Source organism: Pipistrellus kuhlii, unplaced genomic scaffold (genome assembly GCF_014108245.1).
Source record: "Pipistrellus kuhlii isolate mPipKuh1 unplaced genomic scaffold, mPipKuh1.p scaffold_m20_p_9, whole genome shotgun sequence".
In the NCBI taxonomy this organism is placed as follows: Eukaryota; Metazoa; Chordata; class Mammalia; order Chiroptera; family Vespertilionidae; genus Pipistrellus; species Pipistrellus kuhlii.
In genome coordinates this window covers 36,066,595-36,082,624 of record NW_023425595.1, presented here as the reverse complement: position 1 = coordinate 36,082,624, position 16,030 = coordinate 36,066,595, and the positions used below count along the sequence as shown (strand labels likewise).

At 40.3% G+C, this 16,030-nt stretch overlaps 1 protein-coding gene across 9 annotated transcripts in view; it reads left to right on the top strand.

Moving 5' to 3' along the window:
- PAK1 (p21 (RAC1) activated kinase 1) overlaps positions 1 to 16,030 on the top strand; it is a 110,948-nt gene that overhangs the window by 59,481 nt on the left and 35,437 nt on the right. For 4 of the 9 annotated variants that reach the window (XM_036428546.2, XM_036428547.2, XM_045578068.1 and 1 more), the window contains exons 2-3: positions 5,623 to 5,830; positions 15,465 to 15,565. In XM_036428546.2, coding sequence (XP_036284439.1) covers positions 5,641 to 5,830; positions 15,465 to 15,565 — 291 coding nt within the window. In that variant the 5' untranslated portion in view covers positions 5,623 to 5,640. Of the gene's footprint in view, positions 1 to 3,497; positions 3,514 to 5,619; positions 5,831 to 15,464; positions 15,566 to 16,030 lie in introns of those variants that run through there. The other 5 variants (XM_036428541.2, XM_036428542.2, XM_036428543.2 and 2 more) reach the window with 2 other exon arrangements.

The window sequence follows — 16,030 nt, the reverse complement described above, 5'->3', positions numbered from 1 at the left end:
AAATGTTAAAAAATTTAACTCTGTGCCTATATTGACTATATATAAAGTAATTCTCTTGAATAGGAATCAAATAAACACAAAGAAAGTATTTTATAATTACTTTATTATGAAATATTAAGTAAACAAAATAGTGAAAAATTATAAAATTCTTGTCTTGTCTGCACCTATGGCACACCAGGCAACATCTCGCGGCACACAGCGGTTGAAAAACGCTGCTCTAGATGAACAGTGAGGTGTGATGAGTGGAAGGAAAGGAGGTCTTGGTGATAGACTTCATGTCAGGTTCCTACCTCTGCTGCCCGCTAGCTCTGTGGTCCTGGGTGACTGGAAACATCTTTGAGAATTTGTTTCTTCTGACTTGCTCACTGTTTTATCGCCAGCACCTAGCACAGCCTGGCAAACAGTAGGTAATACATAAATACTTGCATGAATGACTGAGAAAATCGATACCAGTTGAATAGATTTCTAAGTTTCCTGTAAACCCCCACGTGTGCTCTAATGTTAATGGTTATTCAAACATCAGCCCCAGATGATGGCGGAAATCCTACTGGTAAAGATAGATTGCCCTGAAGGTTCTCTGGGGAAACTTTCTTAGAATTTTTAGGCAAATCTCTTGGGCGGCGTGAAGGACTCTCCCAGACTCCCCAGGTCTCAGGTGTGAGCTCCAGGCATCACGGAGAACTCACTGCAGATGGGTCTCTCCCTCTTTTTTCATTGTCATCTCTTTACAGCCTTTAAAAAAGTCGCAGTGTCATCTTTTGTGTTTAACATGAGACATTCATTGCACAGATCCGGGTTTGCTAAGAGGGACCGTTTTCTGACTAAAAAATGCTGTAAAAGGCCCTCTTCGATTCCTGCTCCCTACTTTTTTCACCTTCACGTTGCATTCTTCCACACTGTACTTTCACGCTTACGTTATCCCTGTGGTCTGGGATGCATTTGCCATCATTGCTCTCCATCAAAATCATTTATTTATTGTCTGTTTTCTTTGGTTCAGGTACTAGACCAGTGAGTGCTATTCCAGACCAATTGCATCAGAGCTTAAGCCACAACTTCTTAATAGGAAAGTCTTCAGACATAGAGCAAAGTTCAAAGGATTTTATAGTGAATAGTTGTATAGCCACCACCTAGATTCTTCTACCATAAACATTTTCATTTACTTGTTTTATCACATCCATTATATATTATATATTGACGTGTATAGTATATCACATCTCTATGTTCATCCATTAATCAATTTTATTTTTATAAATGCTTTTCAAAGTAAGTTGCAGATATTAGTATACTTCCCCCTAAGTACCTCAGTTGGTGCTTTAAGAAGCTCATAGGAATTCTAATAGTCGAGAGCCAAAGACCATTAGTCTGACTTATTTATTCTTTAAGTCCTTACTCTTAACACCATCTCTTCTTATGAAGCCTCATTGATTACCTTGATTCAACATAGGTATTCCTTTCTGTGTCTTCTGACATTTTATTGCTTGCACTGTTTTATGGCACTCTTTTAAATGGCCTGGCATTGTGGGTGTTTTTTTTAAAATATATTTTTATTGATTTTGTACAGAGAGGAAGGGAGAGAGATAGAGAGTTAGAAACATCGATGAGAGAGAGTCATCGATCAGCTGCCTCTTGCACACCCCCTACTGAGGATATGCCTGCAACCAAGGTACATGCCCTTGACCGGAATCGAACCCGGGACCCTTCAGTCCCCAAGCCGACGCTCTATCCATTGAGCCAAACCAGTCTCGGCGGCATTGTGGTTTTATAGGTCCTGTCTGTCCTGCTTTCTAGACTGTGAGAATCTCTAGAGTTGGAATCATATCTTATTCATTTATTTGTCTCCAAATCCCTGGATTCTAGCATAACACCTTACATGTAAGGACTTAGTAAAAATTTATTGATTTGAATTGTACTTCAATGAGGAACCTGCAACTAGAAGCAAAAGGTGTATATAACTTCCATGTGGCTGATTTGAGGACCAGGGATTTGTATATCTTCTCTGGTGCTTATTAGCTTGTGGAAGAAATTGGGTGAATATCAATCAAGTCCAGCCCACACATGTTTGTATATTTCTATATTTGCTGTTGGCTGGATGTGACCAACCTAAACATAAATAGAAGTAGAATTCAGGTCAGAAAAGGAACAAAGGGGCTAGAATTACCTCAAATACAGTTGGAAAATCCTTTGGCAGAGAGTATGAAGATATGGATTCTAATCCCCATCTTTATTTATTTAAAAAATACTTTTATTGATTTCAGAGAGAAAGGGAGAGGGAGAGAGAGATAGAAATATCAATGATGAGAGAAAAATCATTGATCAGCTGCCTCCTGCATGCCTTCGCACTGGGGACTGAACCCACAACCTGGGCGTGTGCCCTGATCGGAAATTGAACCATGACCTTGTGGTTCATAGGTCGACACTCAACCATTGAGCCATGCCAGCCGGGTGAAAGATGATTTCAAGTATTTACAGTTCTGTCTGGGGAAGAGGCAATAATCTTTTCTGAATAACCCTAAGAGATAGGATTTAGGACTAATAGATGGAAGTAGCTTTTGTTTATTTGTTTGCTTGTTCTTTTATTTGTTCATTTGTTCAACAAGTCTTTATTGATTACCTATTCTTATCAGGCCTGGGGTTGGGGGTTGAGAAGTAAATAAGACTGTATTTTGTTTTGGGGGTGTTCATAGTCGGGCAGGAGAGAAGAGTGAAAGGGAAGGCAAATGTGTAAACAAGTAATTGCAATGCAGTGTGAGGTAGACAGAACTTAATATAAGTGAGAACTCTCTCAGTAAGGTGACCAAAGATAGAATAGGCTAACTCTTGAGACTGTAGATTTTTTTTTTAATCACTGGTTTTCAATCATAGGCGGGATAACATAGGCTGGAACATGGTGCAGTGAATTCAAACATTGTATTCCAACAGCAGATTTTATGTTTTCAGTAACCTGGGCTCTTTTTTGAAAGTGGAGCTCTACCACCAAGAATTCCCCAGGCACAGTGAAAGAACTGAGAAATGAAGAAAAGCTGTATGTATCAGAAAGGCTGATGAAGCCTTTTTTGGCACAGTCCTGGGCTGTGGTCATAAAAGGGAGTTACAGTCAATGAAGTTGTTGGCTGAAGAGGCAAGGAAGGGCCTGCTTAGCGTATCAGATGGCTGCAGGGAGTATAATTTTGGAACTGGCAGTTCGCAGTGGGAAAGTGTACTTGAGAACTGAGCCGGTAGAAGTTCTCTTTGGCGGTGCTGGGGGACTTGAGTTGGGGCTGGTAGGAAAAAGCAAAAGCAAATCTGCAAAGTGAAACTGGAAGAAATGGATAAAAAGCACACCAGAGAGGAAATCTAGGTGAACAAGATTGTCTTTGCTCACTTGATTTATTTTGTTCAAAAAGAGAAGTAAGGAGCAGTTGGTTTGCCAGAGGAAGGCCAGGATGAATTATACAAAAAGATGAAGTTTGAACTTGACCTTGAAAGATGAGAGGAGAGATCATTGACCAGAAGCGTTGGGGAGTCGGGAGTGGGGTAAGAGACTGCTTGGCAAATGCAGGAGCACAGAGGTTTCTGAGGTGTAGTTTGAATGCAAGTTGGGTCCAGGTGTGGTGGCTTAGTTTATAAGATAAGGTGATTGGGAAGAACCTTAAAATTTCATCTGTATTAAGTTCCTTAATGGCAAGGTTTATATCCCTATGTAAACTTAAAATATATATATATATATATATATATATATATATATATATATATATATATATATATTTTTTTTTTTTTTTTTTTTTTTTTTTTTTATTTTTTTATTTTTTTACAGAGAGGAAAGGAAAGGAAGAGAGTGTTAGAAACATCAATGAGAGAGAAACACCGATCAGCTGCCTCCTGCACACCCCCTACTGGGGATGAGTCCACAACCAAGGAACATGCCCTTGACCAGAATCGAACCTGGGACCCTTTAGTCCACAGGCTGATGTTCTTATCTACTGAGCCAAGCCAGTTAGGGCCTGTGTAAACTTTTGATTAATTAAAACATTTATTGAATCTACTATAAGCCATATACTATACTATACTATACTATACTATAAGCCATATACTATACTAGCCATATACTATGACAAAATAGAGCACAATCTTTGGGGAACACTCTTGCTTCTGGTGAAAACAATTATAATCTAGTAAAATTAAATGCAATAACCTAGAAATAAACCATTGCCCTGGGTCTGGAGGCGACACCTAACTGCTTAGAGGTGAGAACAGTTCCAAAGGCACCTGGAGAAAGAATTTTGGGGTCGGAGGGGGAAGGGAGATTGAGGGAGGGATGAATGCAGGGGATTATTTAGTTTTGCTTGTATCAGAAAATGTTAAAAAGACTCCTATAGATTTTGTTTATAGCACTTAAGCAATTGCTATGTAAGGCAGTGCTATTCAAATCTGGCTAGTATTAAGATCACTAGTTTTTTAAATTACAGAATTTGGCCTTAGCCTAGCCATACAAAATCAAAATTTATGGGAGTTAAACCATGCATATCTATTTTCTAAAAAGCTCTGGGTAATTATTATGCTGATTTTTAAAAAAAATTAGAAACTTTAGTCTTAAAAACACTGTTGTGTTTGACTCTAAAGAGCTTACATTCTAACTAGTCATGGTTAACGATGTAATATCCTCTGTAGCATGGAAGAATACGGAGAAACTTTATTAACTCTGGAAACATATCCATCCATTGACACTTATTTACAGTGATAACATACATCTTCATTAAAACAATTGCTACCATATAAGAGGGGACTTTACCTCTTTCCCCTTTTTTATTCTTTTTATTTTTCAGAAGCATTGGAGATTGCCAATAAATTCAGCATCATATAGGATAGGATGGTTTCTTCATTGACCATCATATATTTAGAATAAGGTCACATTTTAGAGGAAGGAGATAGTGCAGAGGTGATATAGGCCAGGTGTCTGCAAACTTCCCCTGTAAAGAACTAGATTGTAAGTATTTTAGGTTTGTAGGCATACAGTCCCCGTTGCAACCACTCAGTCCTGCCCTTGGAATGTGAAAGAAGCCATAGACCTTTGTAAATGAATGGGTGTTGCTATGTTTCAATAAAACTATTTACAAAGCCTGCAGCTTTACAGACCCTTGATAGAGTGATACAGTCCATTCCAGAGAGGGAATGTGATTTTCTTTAGGTTACAAACTAGAGGTAGGCAGGAAATTCACTGTGTGGAATGCTGTTAGCAGTTTTATTTAATCTTCATGTGAATGAATAAATGGCACACATGATTTGAGAATTTTTCTGAAGCTAATAAATAGAACTGGGATTCATACTTAGCTCAGCTGGGCTAAATTTCTGTCTTTTAAACAACATCATCATGGTTTTCTGTGTTTTCCAATGCCTTAAATAGGGGAATGCAGAGAAAAGCAAGAACCTTGTGGATTTTCAGCCATGCTTGGCACAGAGTAGGCGTTATATCTTTGAGTACTGTTGACTGAATACGATAGTGGTAGTCGTGGTATGCAGAGAAGGCTTGAACAGGGCCCTGGAGGAAGAATTGTATAATTTGGATTCTTTTAAATTTTTCAACACACATTTCTTTTTGTTCAAAAATAATAAAAATGCTATGTTCTTTTCTTCTGATTCCAGTAGCTGCTGGTGGTGGTGACAATGTCAAATAACGGCCTGGACATTCAAGATAAACCCCCAGCCCCTCCAATGAGAAACACCAGCACTATGATTGGAGCTGGTAGCAAAGATGCTGGAACCCTAAACCACGGCTCCAAACCTCTGCCTCCAAATCCAGAGGAGAAGAAAAAGAAAGACCGATTTTACAGATCCATCCTACCTGGAGATAAAAGTACAGTACTTCACTTCTTTCTCATAATTTGTATACTTATTTATTTATTTTTTTGGTAACCTGGATATGAGAGGGCAGGGCAGGGCGGGGTGAGGATAAACTCCGGACTCCACTGTGGGGCAGGGTGAAGTTATCCTCCATTTTGTGTAACTGGACCCTACCCCTCACCCAACCAATCAGGGTTAGCCAAAGCAGTGACATCACCACCGGTGTAAAACCCATGGACTGGTCGAAGTTCGCACTTTCGCCCGCCATGCTGTCGGCGTGAGTGGGACAGAGCCCATGTTAACATGGAAGAGGCTTTCTTGTTAATTGCATCGGACTTGGCTCCCTGCTGGTCTTTGGGGAATACAGAATCTCGGTACACCAGATAAAAGATTTGTTCTTTCCTTGACTTCATTTTCCTTTTAATACCTCTTTCCACGCTATTAAATATTTCTCTTGTCTTTCTTGCCTAAAGTGGCTGGAGTCAAATGGAAAATAGACTTATTAAACTCTTATATAAAAAGAGGCCCGGTGCATGAAATTTGTGCACTCGGAGGTGGGGAGTCCCTTAGCCTGGATTGCCAGCCCGGTACATGATTAGGACTGGGGAGGGACATGGGAGGTTGGCCAGCCAGGGATGGATTATAGGAGGGCTCCATGGTATGCCTGTCCCATCTCGATCAGTCTCGATTTGTGGCTGGACCCCAGCAGCAAGCTAACCTACTGGTCACAGCGTCTGCCCCCTGGTGATCAGTGTACATCATAGCAACTGGTTGACTGATCGACTGTCTGCCCCTGGTGGTCAGTGCATATCACAGCGAGTGGTTGAGCGGCCTTAGGATATCATTATCATATTATGCTTTGATTGGTTGAATGGCTCTGATCAGTAGGCTAGCTTGCTGCTGGGGTCTGGCTGATGGAGACTTAGTGAGATAGGCTGGATACCCGCTAGAGCCCTCCTGCGGTCCCTCCCTGGCTGGCAAACCTCCTGTGTCCCTTCCCACCTCGATCTTGCACTGGTGGGGTTCCTCGGTCTGGCCTGTGCCCTCTCACAATCCAGGACCTTGGGGGATGTCAGAGAGTCAGTTTTGGCCCAATCCCACAGGCCAGGCCGAGGAACCCCACTGCTGCATGAATTTGTGCACTGGGCCTCTGGTAATTAGATAAATGAGATATTTATAAAGGTGAAGTTGGATCAGGTTGTCTATATGGGTAAAAACAATCTAGGCCAAAGGGCTGTAGCCCCGGAGGTACTTCTAGAAATCCGTACTGAGTAACCTTATGACAAATCTGGTCTGAAAACAAGTCTCTTACCTCAAGGTTAAAGCTGCGTCTCTCTAAATTCAAAGAACAGACTTATAAGATGAAATGATCTTGTAACTTCTCTTTCATTCTCTAGTTATAGATTTTCCATACATGCCCTGAGCTCATAGGTTTAAGATCCTACATGGCTATGATTCATGTGTACATCAAAATGAAATTTTCTGAAAAGTGATTTTTACCTTTTGTTGGGAGCTTTTATTCGACCTGATTTTGTGCTCAGTTGATATTGCCACCCAGCCAATCAGCATTGTTGACCTGCTGTTTTGGGCTTAACTTAGTCCTGGCAGGATACACGTTGTCGCAGTCTTTAAAGTAGCGTGCCCTTTGTAAAATATTTGAAAGTGTATACCAGCTGCATAGAGAAATGGCCTAGAACTGGACTTAGATAGATCACCTAGATTGAGTCCTACTGTAGTTGACAGTTGACAGACTTGAGCAGACCAAGGACGCTGGGCCAGATACAGAAGGTCACCCTGGTCCAAAGCCCTGGGTGCCTAGCAAGGAGCAAACCTGGGAAAACAAGGATCTCACCCCCTGGGTACCCTTTCCTCCTCTAGCATATTGCTGGTCATGTGGTTTAGACCTCTAACCTTTCATATTGACGATGGTCATGTGGTTGGGGCCCTCCCCTGGCATGTCGCTACCCTGTTTCCCCGAAAATAAGACAGTGTCTTATATTAATTTTTGCTCCCAAAGATGCGCTAGGTCTTATTTTCAGGGGATGTCTTATTTTTCCATGAAGAAGAATACGGTACACATTTATTGTTAAATGAAAATAAAGGAAATTTATTACCTGTATACGGTACGGTAGTATGGTAGTTGTCGACACAAACCAGACAAACTGTGAATCCTACAGTATCGAGAATTTACTCATTTAGTCAATGACAATCATGTCATCATCTTCTGGAACATCATCATAACAATCCAATTCCTGAATTTCCTGGTAAATTTCTTGTGACTCCATGTCTTTCAGAATCAGTGGACCAAATCTCTCATGTTTAGCCTAGGGGGGGGCCTTATTTTCAGGGGGATGCCTTATATTTCACTCAGAAGGAAACCTGTAAGTAGGTCTTATTTTCGGAGGATGTCTTATTTTCGGGGGAACACGGTAGTAATGCCCATGAGACCCCCTTCAACAGGGAATGAACAAGAGGGTTAGAAAATAGCCCGGGTCAATGAAGTTTTGACCCACATCAAATATGTCTAGGCCTCAGCTGAGTTTTAGTGCTTGGCCCAGAAAAGCAACAAAACCAGACAAGCTACACTATGGCTGATATCAGGACCGGCTGCATTGACTAGTGACCCCTCCCTGGAGCTGACCAATCAGGGGACACGTTGGAAAACTGAAGAAATTCTGTTGAGATATTGAGATCCCCCTCTGGGGCTCTCCCTAAAATCTCCGTCCTAAACATCCCTTCGGAGGAGGGCCAATGGGCTCTCCCTGGAGTTGGCCTACACCTCTCCCCTCCCTGGTGGGTTAGCTTTACCTTTCTCTTTCCTAAGCTCCAAAGACCCTTCCTTTGCCTCTGTGACTTGTTTCCTAAGCCCATTTCTCCTATGGCTCACTTCTTTTTACCTCTGAGACTTTCTAAATAAACTTTTTTCCTACAGTTTCAGTCGTGGTTCTGAATTCTTTCTTAGCCAGAACTCAAGTACCGAGGTTGTTGAACTGAGGTCTGGTTTGACTCCACTGGTCTAACCCCTGGTGCCATTTTTTGCTGTCGGCACTGCCTCTTGACATTTACTGTTGTCTCCCCATCCCCTTACCTATGTATTTATTGTATTTTGATCTCAATATCCTTATCTGTAACATGGTAATAATTATAATTTCCACCCATCCTATACCATTAGTAAGCTTTTGTCATTTAACGTAGTGGGTGTAAAAGCATTTTCTAAACTATAAAACACTGCATAATTATGAAGTGTTTGTGTGTGTGTGTGTGTGTGTGTGTGTGTGTGTGTGTTTTACTAAAAACTTTATTATTTTAACTGATACCCACAGCAACTCATTTTCTGTTGGGGCGGCCGAGGAAACTAAATTGTTCAAGGTCTCACAGCTGGGAAGCGGCAGGGATGAGTGTGGAACTAAGTCTTCCTAAGTATGTGTTACATCCTAACATAACGCCTCTGTCAGCTGTTCTCAACCCAGATTACTCATCTGAGTCGCTCATGATGCTTTAAAAAAAATACAGATGCCTGGGTTTAAGCCAGACTTTGGACCCAGAATTTCCAGAGGGTACTTTTGGGTCTCTGAGAAGAGTTGGGGAATAAGAAAGAAGAGCTCTCTGTGGGCTGTGGTGGTGACTGAGCTGGGAGCTGGCGGTGGGGAGGATGTCTGTGGGCATTACCTAATGCTGACCTCCGGCATGGCCTCAGTGTGTGCCTGGGGATGTGTAAGCGATGGGAAGACGCTGTCACTCAGGGCCTGTAATGGTGCTGAGCTGCAGCATTCCATGCGGGAGAGCCTGGTTCCTGTGGTCAGGGCCTGGAGCCTTTGGTTTATTCCAGGAAGTCCTGCAGCTTTTCGTTTGGAATCTTTTTCTGGCTACATGTTCACAACCAAAGTGGAATTAACTGAGCTTGGGAAGCATTTAGCAAAGTTAATTTTAAAACTGGACTACGTCAGTGTTTATCTCTCCAAGTTTGGAGTGTTTTACTGCCTTGAGTTCAGATGAGCTCAGCTGAACCAATGAGAGGTGCTTCTTAAAAATAAATCCTTTAAAAATATAAATAAGGCCAGTGTCTTGTGCTGAGAATTGGATAGCTGTATAGCAACATGGGACTTAAAATTGTCGGCCTTGTAGTTCAGGAAGCTGAGTAGACTAGGCCACAGATAGGGTTAAAATTAGGATGTGTGAGGTTGAAAGCTTGTTTCTCCACTTTATGTCCTCAAGCCAGGGATCTCTAGTTACAGGATGATTCTGCTTTCTGTTCAGCCAGTTCTCTGTTAATGAGTGAGATAGGAAATATTACTCTAGCACTCTTCCCTTCTCTTTTCCTTTCCTCCTTTTTTTTTTTTTTTTTTACATCTTAGAACAACAAATATTTATTATCTCAGCTGAAACCGGTTTGGCTTAGTGGTAGAGCGTCGGTCTGCAGAATGAAAGGTCCCGGGTTCGATTCCAGTCAAGAGCATGTACGCTGATTGCGGGCACTTCCCCAGTGGGGAGTGTGCAGGAGGCGGCTGGTCGATGTTCCTCTCTCATCGACATTTCTGGCTCTCTGTCTCTCTCCCTTCCTCTCTGTAAAAAATCAATAAAATATATTTTAAAAAATATTTATTATCTCAGTTTTTGAGTTCAGTGATCCAGCTGGGAAGTTCTGACCCAGGTATCTCATAAGGTTGCCATAGAGATGTCTCAGATACATTCTTATGTTAAAGGTAAGTCAACTTACAAAGGTAACTTTAGCTTACAAAGCACATACATTTTCTTTACCTTAGTGATCCTCAAAGTAACAATAACAATAATAAAACAGTAGTTTATAACAGTCATAACACAGCAGTAATAACCTTGAAATAATAACAAAAGCATAGCTATTACTATCATGATTTTTTTTGCCCTCAAGAAGTTTACATCTTAGTTTAGGAGATAAGCCTTCAAAAACCTCAAGGAATCATATTAGATAGGAAATAACTGAATAATGATTCAGTGTCTTGGGAATTCACAGAGAGAGGAAAGGTCATTAAATCCATTTGGGAAGAAGTGGCACTTGAGCCAGTCTTTAAAAGATGGCTGACTGTTTAAAGGGAGAACGAGAGGAGGAGGTACTGTCTATGAAGGTACTGTGGGAGGTACTGCATATGAAGCAGAGCCACCTTCAGCAGTACCCTGTGTGTTTACCAGTGAGTGTTCAAGGACTTCATTTCCCTGGGGCTCCGTTCTGTACACCGCTTATCCTCTGAGCCGTTCTCTCTCTGTGACTTCTTTACCAAAATTCCTTTTGCATTTGCTGTTCCAAGCCTAGGATGGTATATAAACATAATAAAAATAATATGTAAAAATATAGTGATATAAATATAAAACAAAAAATATAAATAACACATAAAAATAACAGTTATTCTTAAGACACTTTTAAGTAACTAGATCAAAATAAATTTAGGCACAGAAAGCAATTCCAAAGCCCTGCAACATGTCCCATGCATTCCTGTAAGCAGGACAGATGGAAATTGTGTCATAAATGGCAGCTTAATTTCGGCCTTGGTAAGTCCTTAGCCTTCCCTCCCAGAGCAGCTGCTTCTGGAAGAAACATTGTGGAGTGGGTAAATAGCTAAAACCTGTGGTCTTTCCAGATCTGTTTAACCTCATAATGTGCTTTTATGGTTCCTCTTTTTATGGCTTGATAGGCCATTTCTTTTTCATTTTTAACAATATATTTTTATTGAGTTCAGAAAGGAAGGGAGAGGGAGAAAAAGATAGGAACATCCATGATGAGAGAGCACCACCGATCAGCTGCCTCCTGCATGCCCTCTACTGGGGATCCAGCCATACAACATGGTCATGTGCCTGACAGGGAATCAAACCATGACCTCCTGGTTTACTAGTATGGGTCAATGCTCAACCACTGAGCAACACCGGCTGGACTTATTTTATCTGTTTTAATTTTTATTGATTTGATTGGGGTGATATTGGTTAATAAAATGATAGAGGTTTCAAGTGTACAGTTCTATAATACATTAACAGTCTGATATTGTGTGTTCACTTTCCCTTTAGTGATAACCATACTGTTATCTGTGTCTGTGAGGTGTTTTGGTTTTTTCCCCTCTGGCTTAATCCCTTCACCCTTTAGACCCAGTTCCCCAAACCCTTCCCCTCTGATAGCTGTCAGTCTGTTCTCTGTATCTATGAGTCTGTTTCTATTTTGTTTGTTTGTTTTATTCATTAGATTCCATATATAAGAGAAATCATGATATTTGTCTTTCTCAACTGGCTTATTTCACTTAGTATAATACTGTGACATATCGTCCCAAAAGGTAAGGTTTCCTTCTCCTTTATAGCCAAGTAGTATTCCGTTGTGTAAACGTACCACAGATTTTTTATCCACTCATCTACTGATGGGCTTCCAAATCTTGGCTATTGTAAATAATGCTGCAATGAATATAGGGGTGTCTGTATTCTTTTGAATTAGTGTTTCAGCTTTCTTTGGATATATTCCCAGAAGTGGGATCGCTGGGTTGTAAGGCAGTTCCATTTTTAATTTTTGAGGAACCTCCATTCTGTCTGCCATAAAGGCTACACCAATCTGCATACCCACCAACAGTGTATGAGGAGTCCCTTTTCTTCACTTCCTCCCAATGCTTGTTGTTTGTGGATTTATTGATGATAGACATTATGACAGGTGTGAGGAGATATCTCATTGTGGTTTTAATTTGCATCTCTCTGATAGTTAGTGATGTTGAGCATCTTTTCATTTCTCCTGGCCATCTGTATGTCTTCTTTGGAGAAGTGTCCATTCAAGTTCTTTGCCTAATTTTTAATCTGATTGTTGTTATTTTTGTGTGTTGTTATACAAGTTATTTATAAATTTTGTGTATTAACTCCTTATTAGGTGTGTTATTGGTAAACATGTTCTGGCATTTAATGGATTGTCTTTTCATTTTGCTGATGATTTCCTTCACTGTGCAAAATCTTTTTAGTTTGATGTATTTCTCTTTGTTTATTTTTCTTTGTTTCTCTTGCCTGAGGAGATATATCAGAAAAAATATTGCTAAGAAAAGTGTCTGAGATTTTACCACCTGTGTTTTCTTCTAGGATTTTCATGATTTTGTGACTTACAATTAAGTCTTTAATCCAGTTTGAGTTTATTTGTATGTGGTGTGAGAAGGTGGTGTAGTTTAATTTTTTTCATCTATCTGTTCAATTTTCCCAATATCATTTATTGAATAGACTATCTTTACCTCACTGTATGTTCTTGCCTCCTTTGTCAAATATTAATTGACTATAAAGGCATCATTTTATTTCTGTGCTTTCTATTCTGTTCCATTGGTCTATAAGTCTGTTTTTGTGTCAGTACCATAACAGTACCATGGCCTCATAGTATAGATTGATATATGGTAGCGTGATTCCTTCAACTTTGTTCTTTCTCAAGATTGCAGTGACTGTTTGGGGTCTTTTGTGGTTCCATATAAATATTTGGAAAATTTGTTCTAGTTCTGTGAAATACACTGTTGGTATCTTGCCAGGTATTGCATGGTATTATAGATTGTTTGGGGTAGTATAGACATCTTAATGTTGATAATTCTCCCTATCCATGAACACTGTATATGCTTGCACTTACATGTATCTTCTTCAGTTTTTTTCTTCAGTGTTTTATAATTCTCTGAGTGCATGTCTTTTACATCATTGGTTACATTTATTCCAAGGATTTTTTTTTTTTTTGATCCAATTGTAAATGGGATTGTTTTCTTAGCTTCCCTTTCTGATAGTTTATTATTGGTGTATAGAAGTGAAACAGATTTCCGGATATTTATTTTGCAGCCAGCTACTTTACTGAATTTATTTATCAGTTCTACTAGTTTTTTGGTGGGATTTTAGGGTTCCTTATAAACAGTATCATGTTATCTGCAAATAATGACAGTTTACTTCTTTTTAAATTTGGGTGCCTTTTATTTCTTCTTCTTGTCTGATTGCTATGGCTAGAACTTCCAGTACTATATGGAATAAAGAGTGGTGACAGTGGACATTCCTATCTTGTTCCTGATGTTAAGGGAAACACTTCGTTTTTGCTCTTTGAGTATGATGTTGGCTGTGGGTTGATTCTCAAACTTTTATACACACCCAATCATTAGGGATCTTATTACAAGTTAAATTCTGGTTCAATAGTCTATGGTGGAGTTTGAGATATTAAAATTTAGATTCTGATTCAATAGTCTATAGTGGAGTTTGAGATTCTATGTGTTCAATAGTTTCCCAAGTGATGCTGACTGATGCCACTTTGAATAAGAAGTCTATAGGTTACTCCAACTGTTGTTTTCATTGAGAGGACCAGAATGTGGATGATGAACAACTTTTAGAATGATTCAGGCCAAAGATAACTGCCTGGTATAGGGTGGTGGCACTGAAGAGAGAGAAGAATGGATAAAACTGACCACTGTATAGAAGATAAATGCATTTGGAGAGAACAAAGAGAGAGCAGAATCATAAACAGCAGCAGTTCATGAGAGGCAGAATAGAAAGGCTATAAAGCTGGAAGTCTGAGCACCTTAGTTCTGGTCCCTCATTTGCTTCTGAATTGCTCTGTGATGTTGGGCAGGTTACTTAATTTCTTGTATCCCCGTTTCTTCTTCTGTCAAATGGGCACCATAATCACTGCTCTGCTTGTCACACAATTGTTTTGAGACTCCAGAGAATTAATATATGGGAAAGGGCCTTGCAATCACTAGAGCATGATACAAATACAAAACTAATTACATCTTCAGTGACCCTATTTCCGAATAAGGTCACATTCTGAGGCACTAAGAATTGGGGAGACACGATTCAACCCCTAACAAGGGTACTTCAGCACTACAGCTTTTCTGCGAGGCCAGCAGGACTGTAGTGAGCATCTACTTTATGCCAGACCCTGCAAGTATTGGACTTAGTGAGCCTTAAAGGTTTTAACCCAGAGAGGCAGCATAGCCTAGTGGTATAGAGATCAGGCTCTGAGCCAGACTGCCTGGGTTTGGGCCTTGGCACGCCAATTACTAATCATGTGATTTTGGGCAAATAACTTAATCTTATTTATCTGTAAAATAAGGATGGTAGTACCTAAGTGATAGAGTTGCTGTGAGGCTAAAGTTAATTAATACATAGGAAAGAATCTGAGCCATTGCCTGGTAAGCACCTGATAAAATATTGGCGACTCACATTATTAAATCTACTTCCAAATATAAAATTCTGTAATTGAACCTTAAAGAACTCCATGGTCAAAGCCCTAGTAAGTAGGACGCAGAAGCTCATTGAGAGGATGTCAGGGCTGGAAGTGTCCTTAGAGACAGCCTACTGGAGCCTTCTCTCTTTACAGATGGGTGGGAAACCAGACTTCCGAAGAAGGAAGGGAATTTCCTGGATCAGAGGGCTCATTAGTAGAAGAAACAGGGCTGTTAACTCTGATGAGTGTTCTTTCTGTGCCTCCCTTAAGTTAGACAAAAAATTAAGTCTTCACTCATGCATTGAGCATCTATTCCAGTGTAAGCCCAGCATTGGGCTCTGTAAATACAGATATGAAATAGATAATTCTTGGCCTCTAAAGGAGCCTACAGATCAACAAAAGAGCTAAATAAGCCTAAACATGTAATAATGTTTCTGTTTCTTTTTTAAAAATTTCCTTTTCTCTGTTTCTTTTGCAGCAAACAAAAAGAAGGAGAAGGAGCGGCCGGAGATTTCTCTTCCTTCAGACTTTGAGCACACGATTCACGTTGGGTTTGATGCTGTCACAGGGGAATTTACAGTAAGTCCCAGGCCACAGAAAAGCCTTCAGAGCTCTGGCTGTGCCCTGTGAGAGGCAGTCCTTTCTAGTCTTCCTGATGGCTTCTGTCTGCGTGAGACCCTTGTTACTATCTTCTTTTATTCACGAGAGGGACACTTGACCGGTCTCCAAAATTGCACCAAAGCAATCCTTTGAATCTTCATTTCTTAAATAGAGCTCTGTGAGGTGGCCTTTCGGCAGCAGGCTCTGTTCTGGGCACTGATGGTGTGGAGACAAATCAGACATGGTTTCTATTCTAAAGGAGGATTAGCCTGGTGAAGGAGCAAAATCTCAAGAAGTGACTAATGCAATGAAGTAAGTCTTATAAAAGAGGCTTGTGTAGCACTCGGAAGGTATAGAGAGAAAGGAATGACTATAATTGCCCTTGGCTGCTAGCAGGTATCCGAGGAGCGCTGATTTTCCTTTAAGCCCCTGTGACTATCCTCC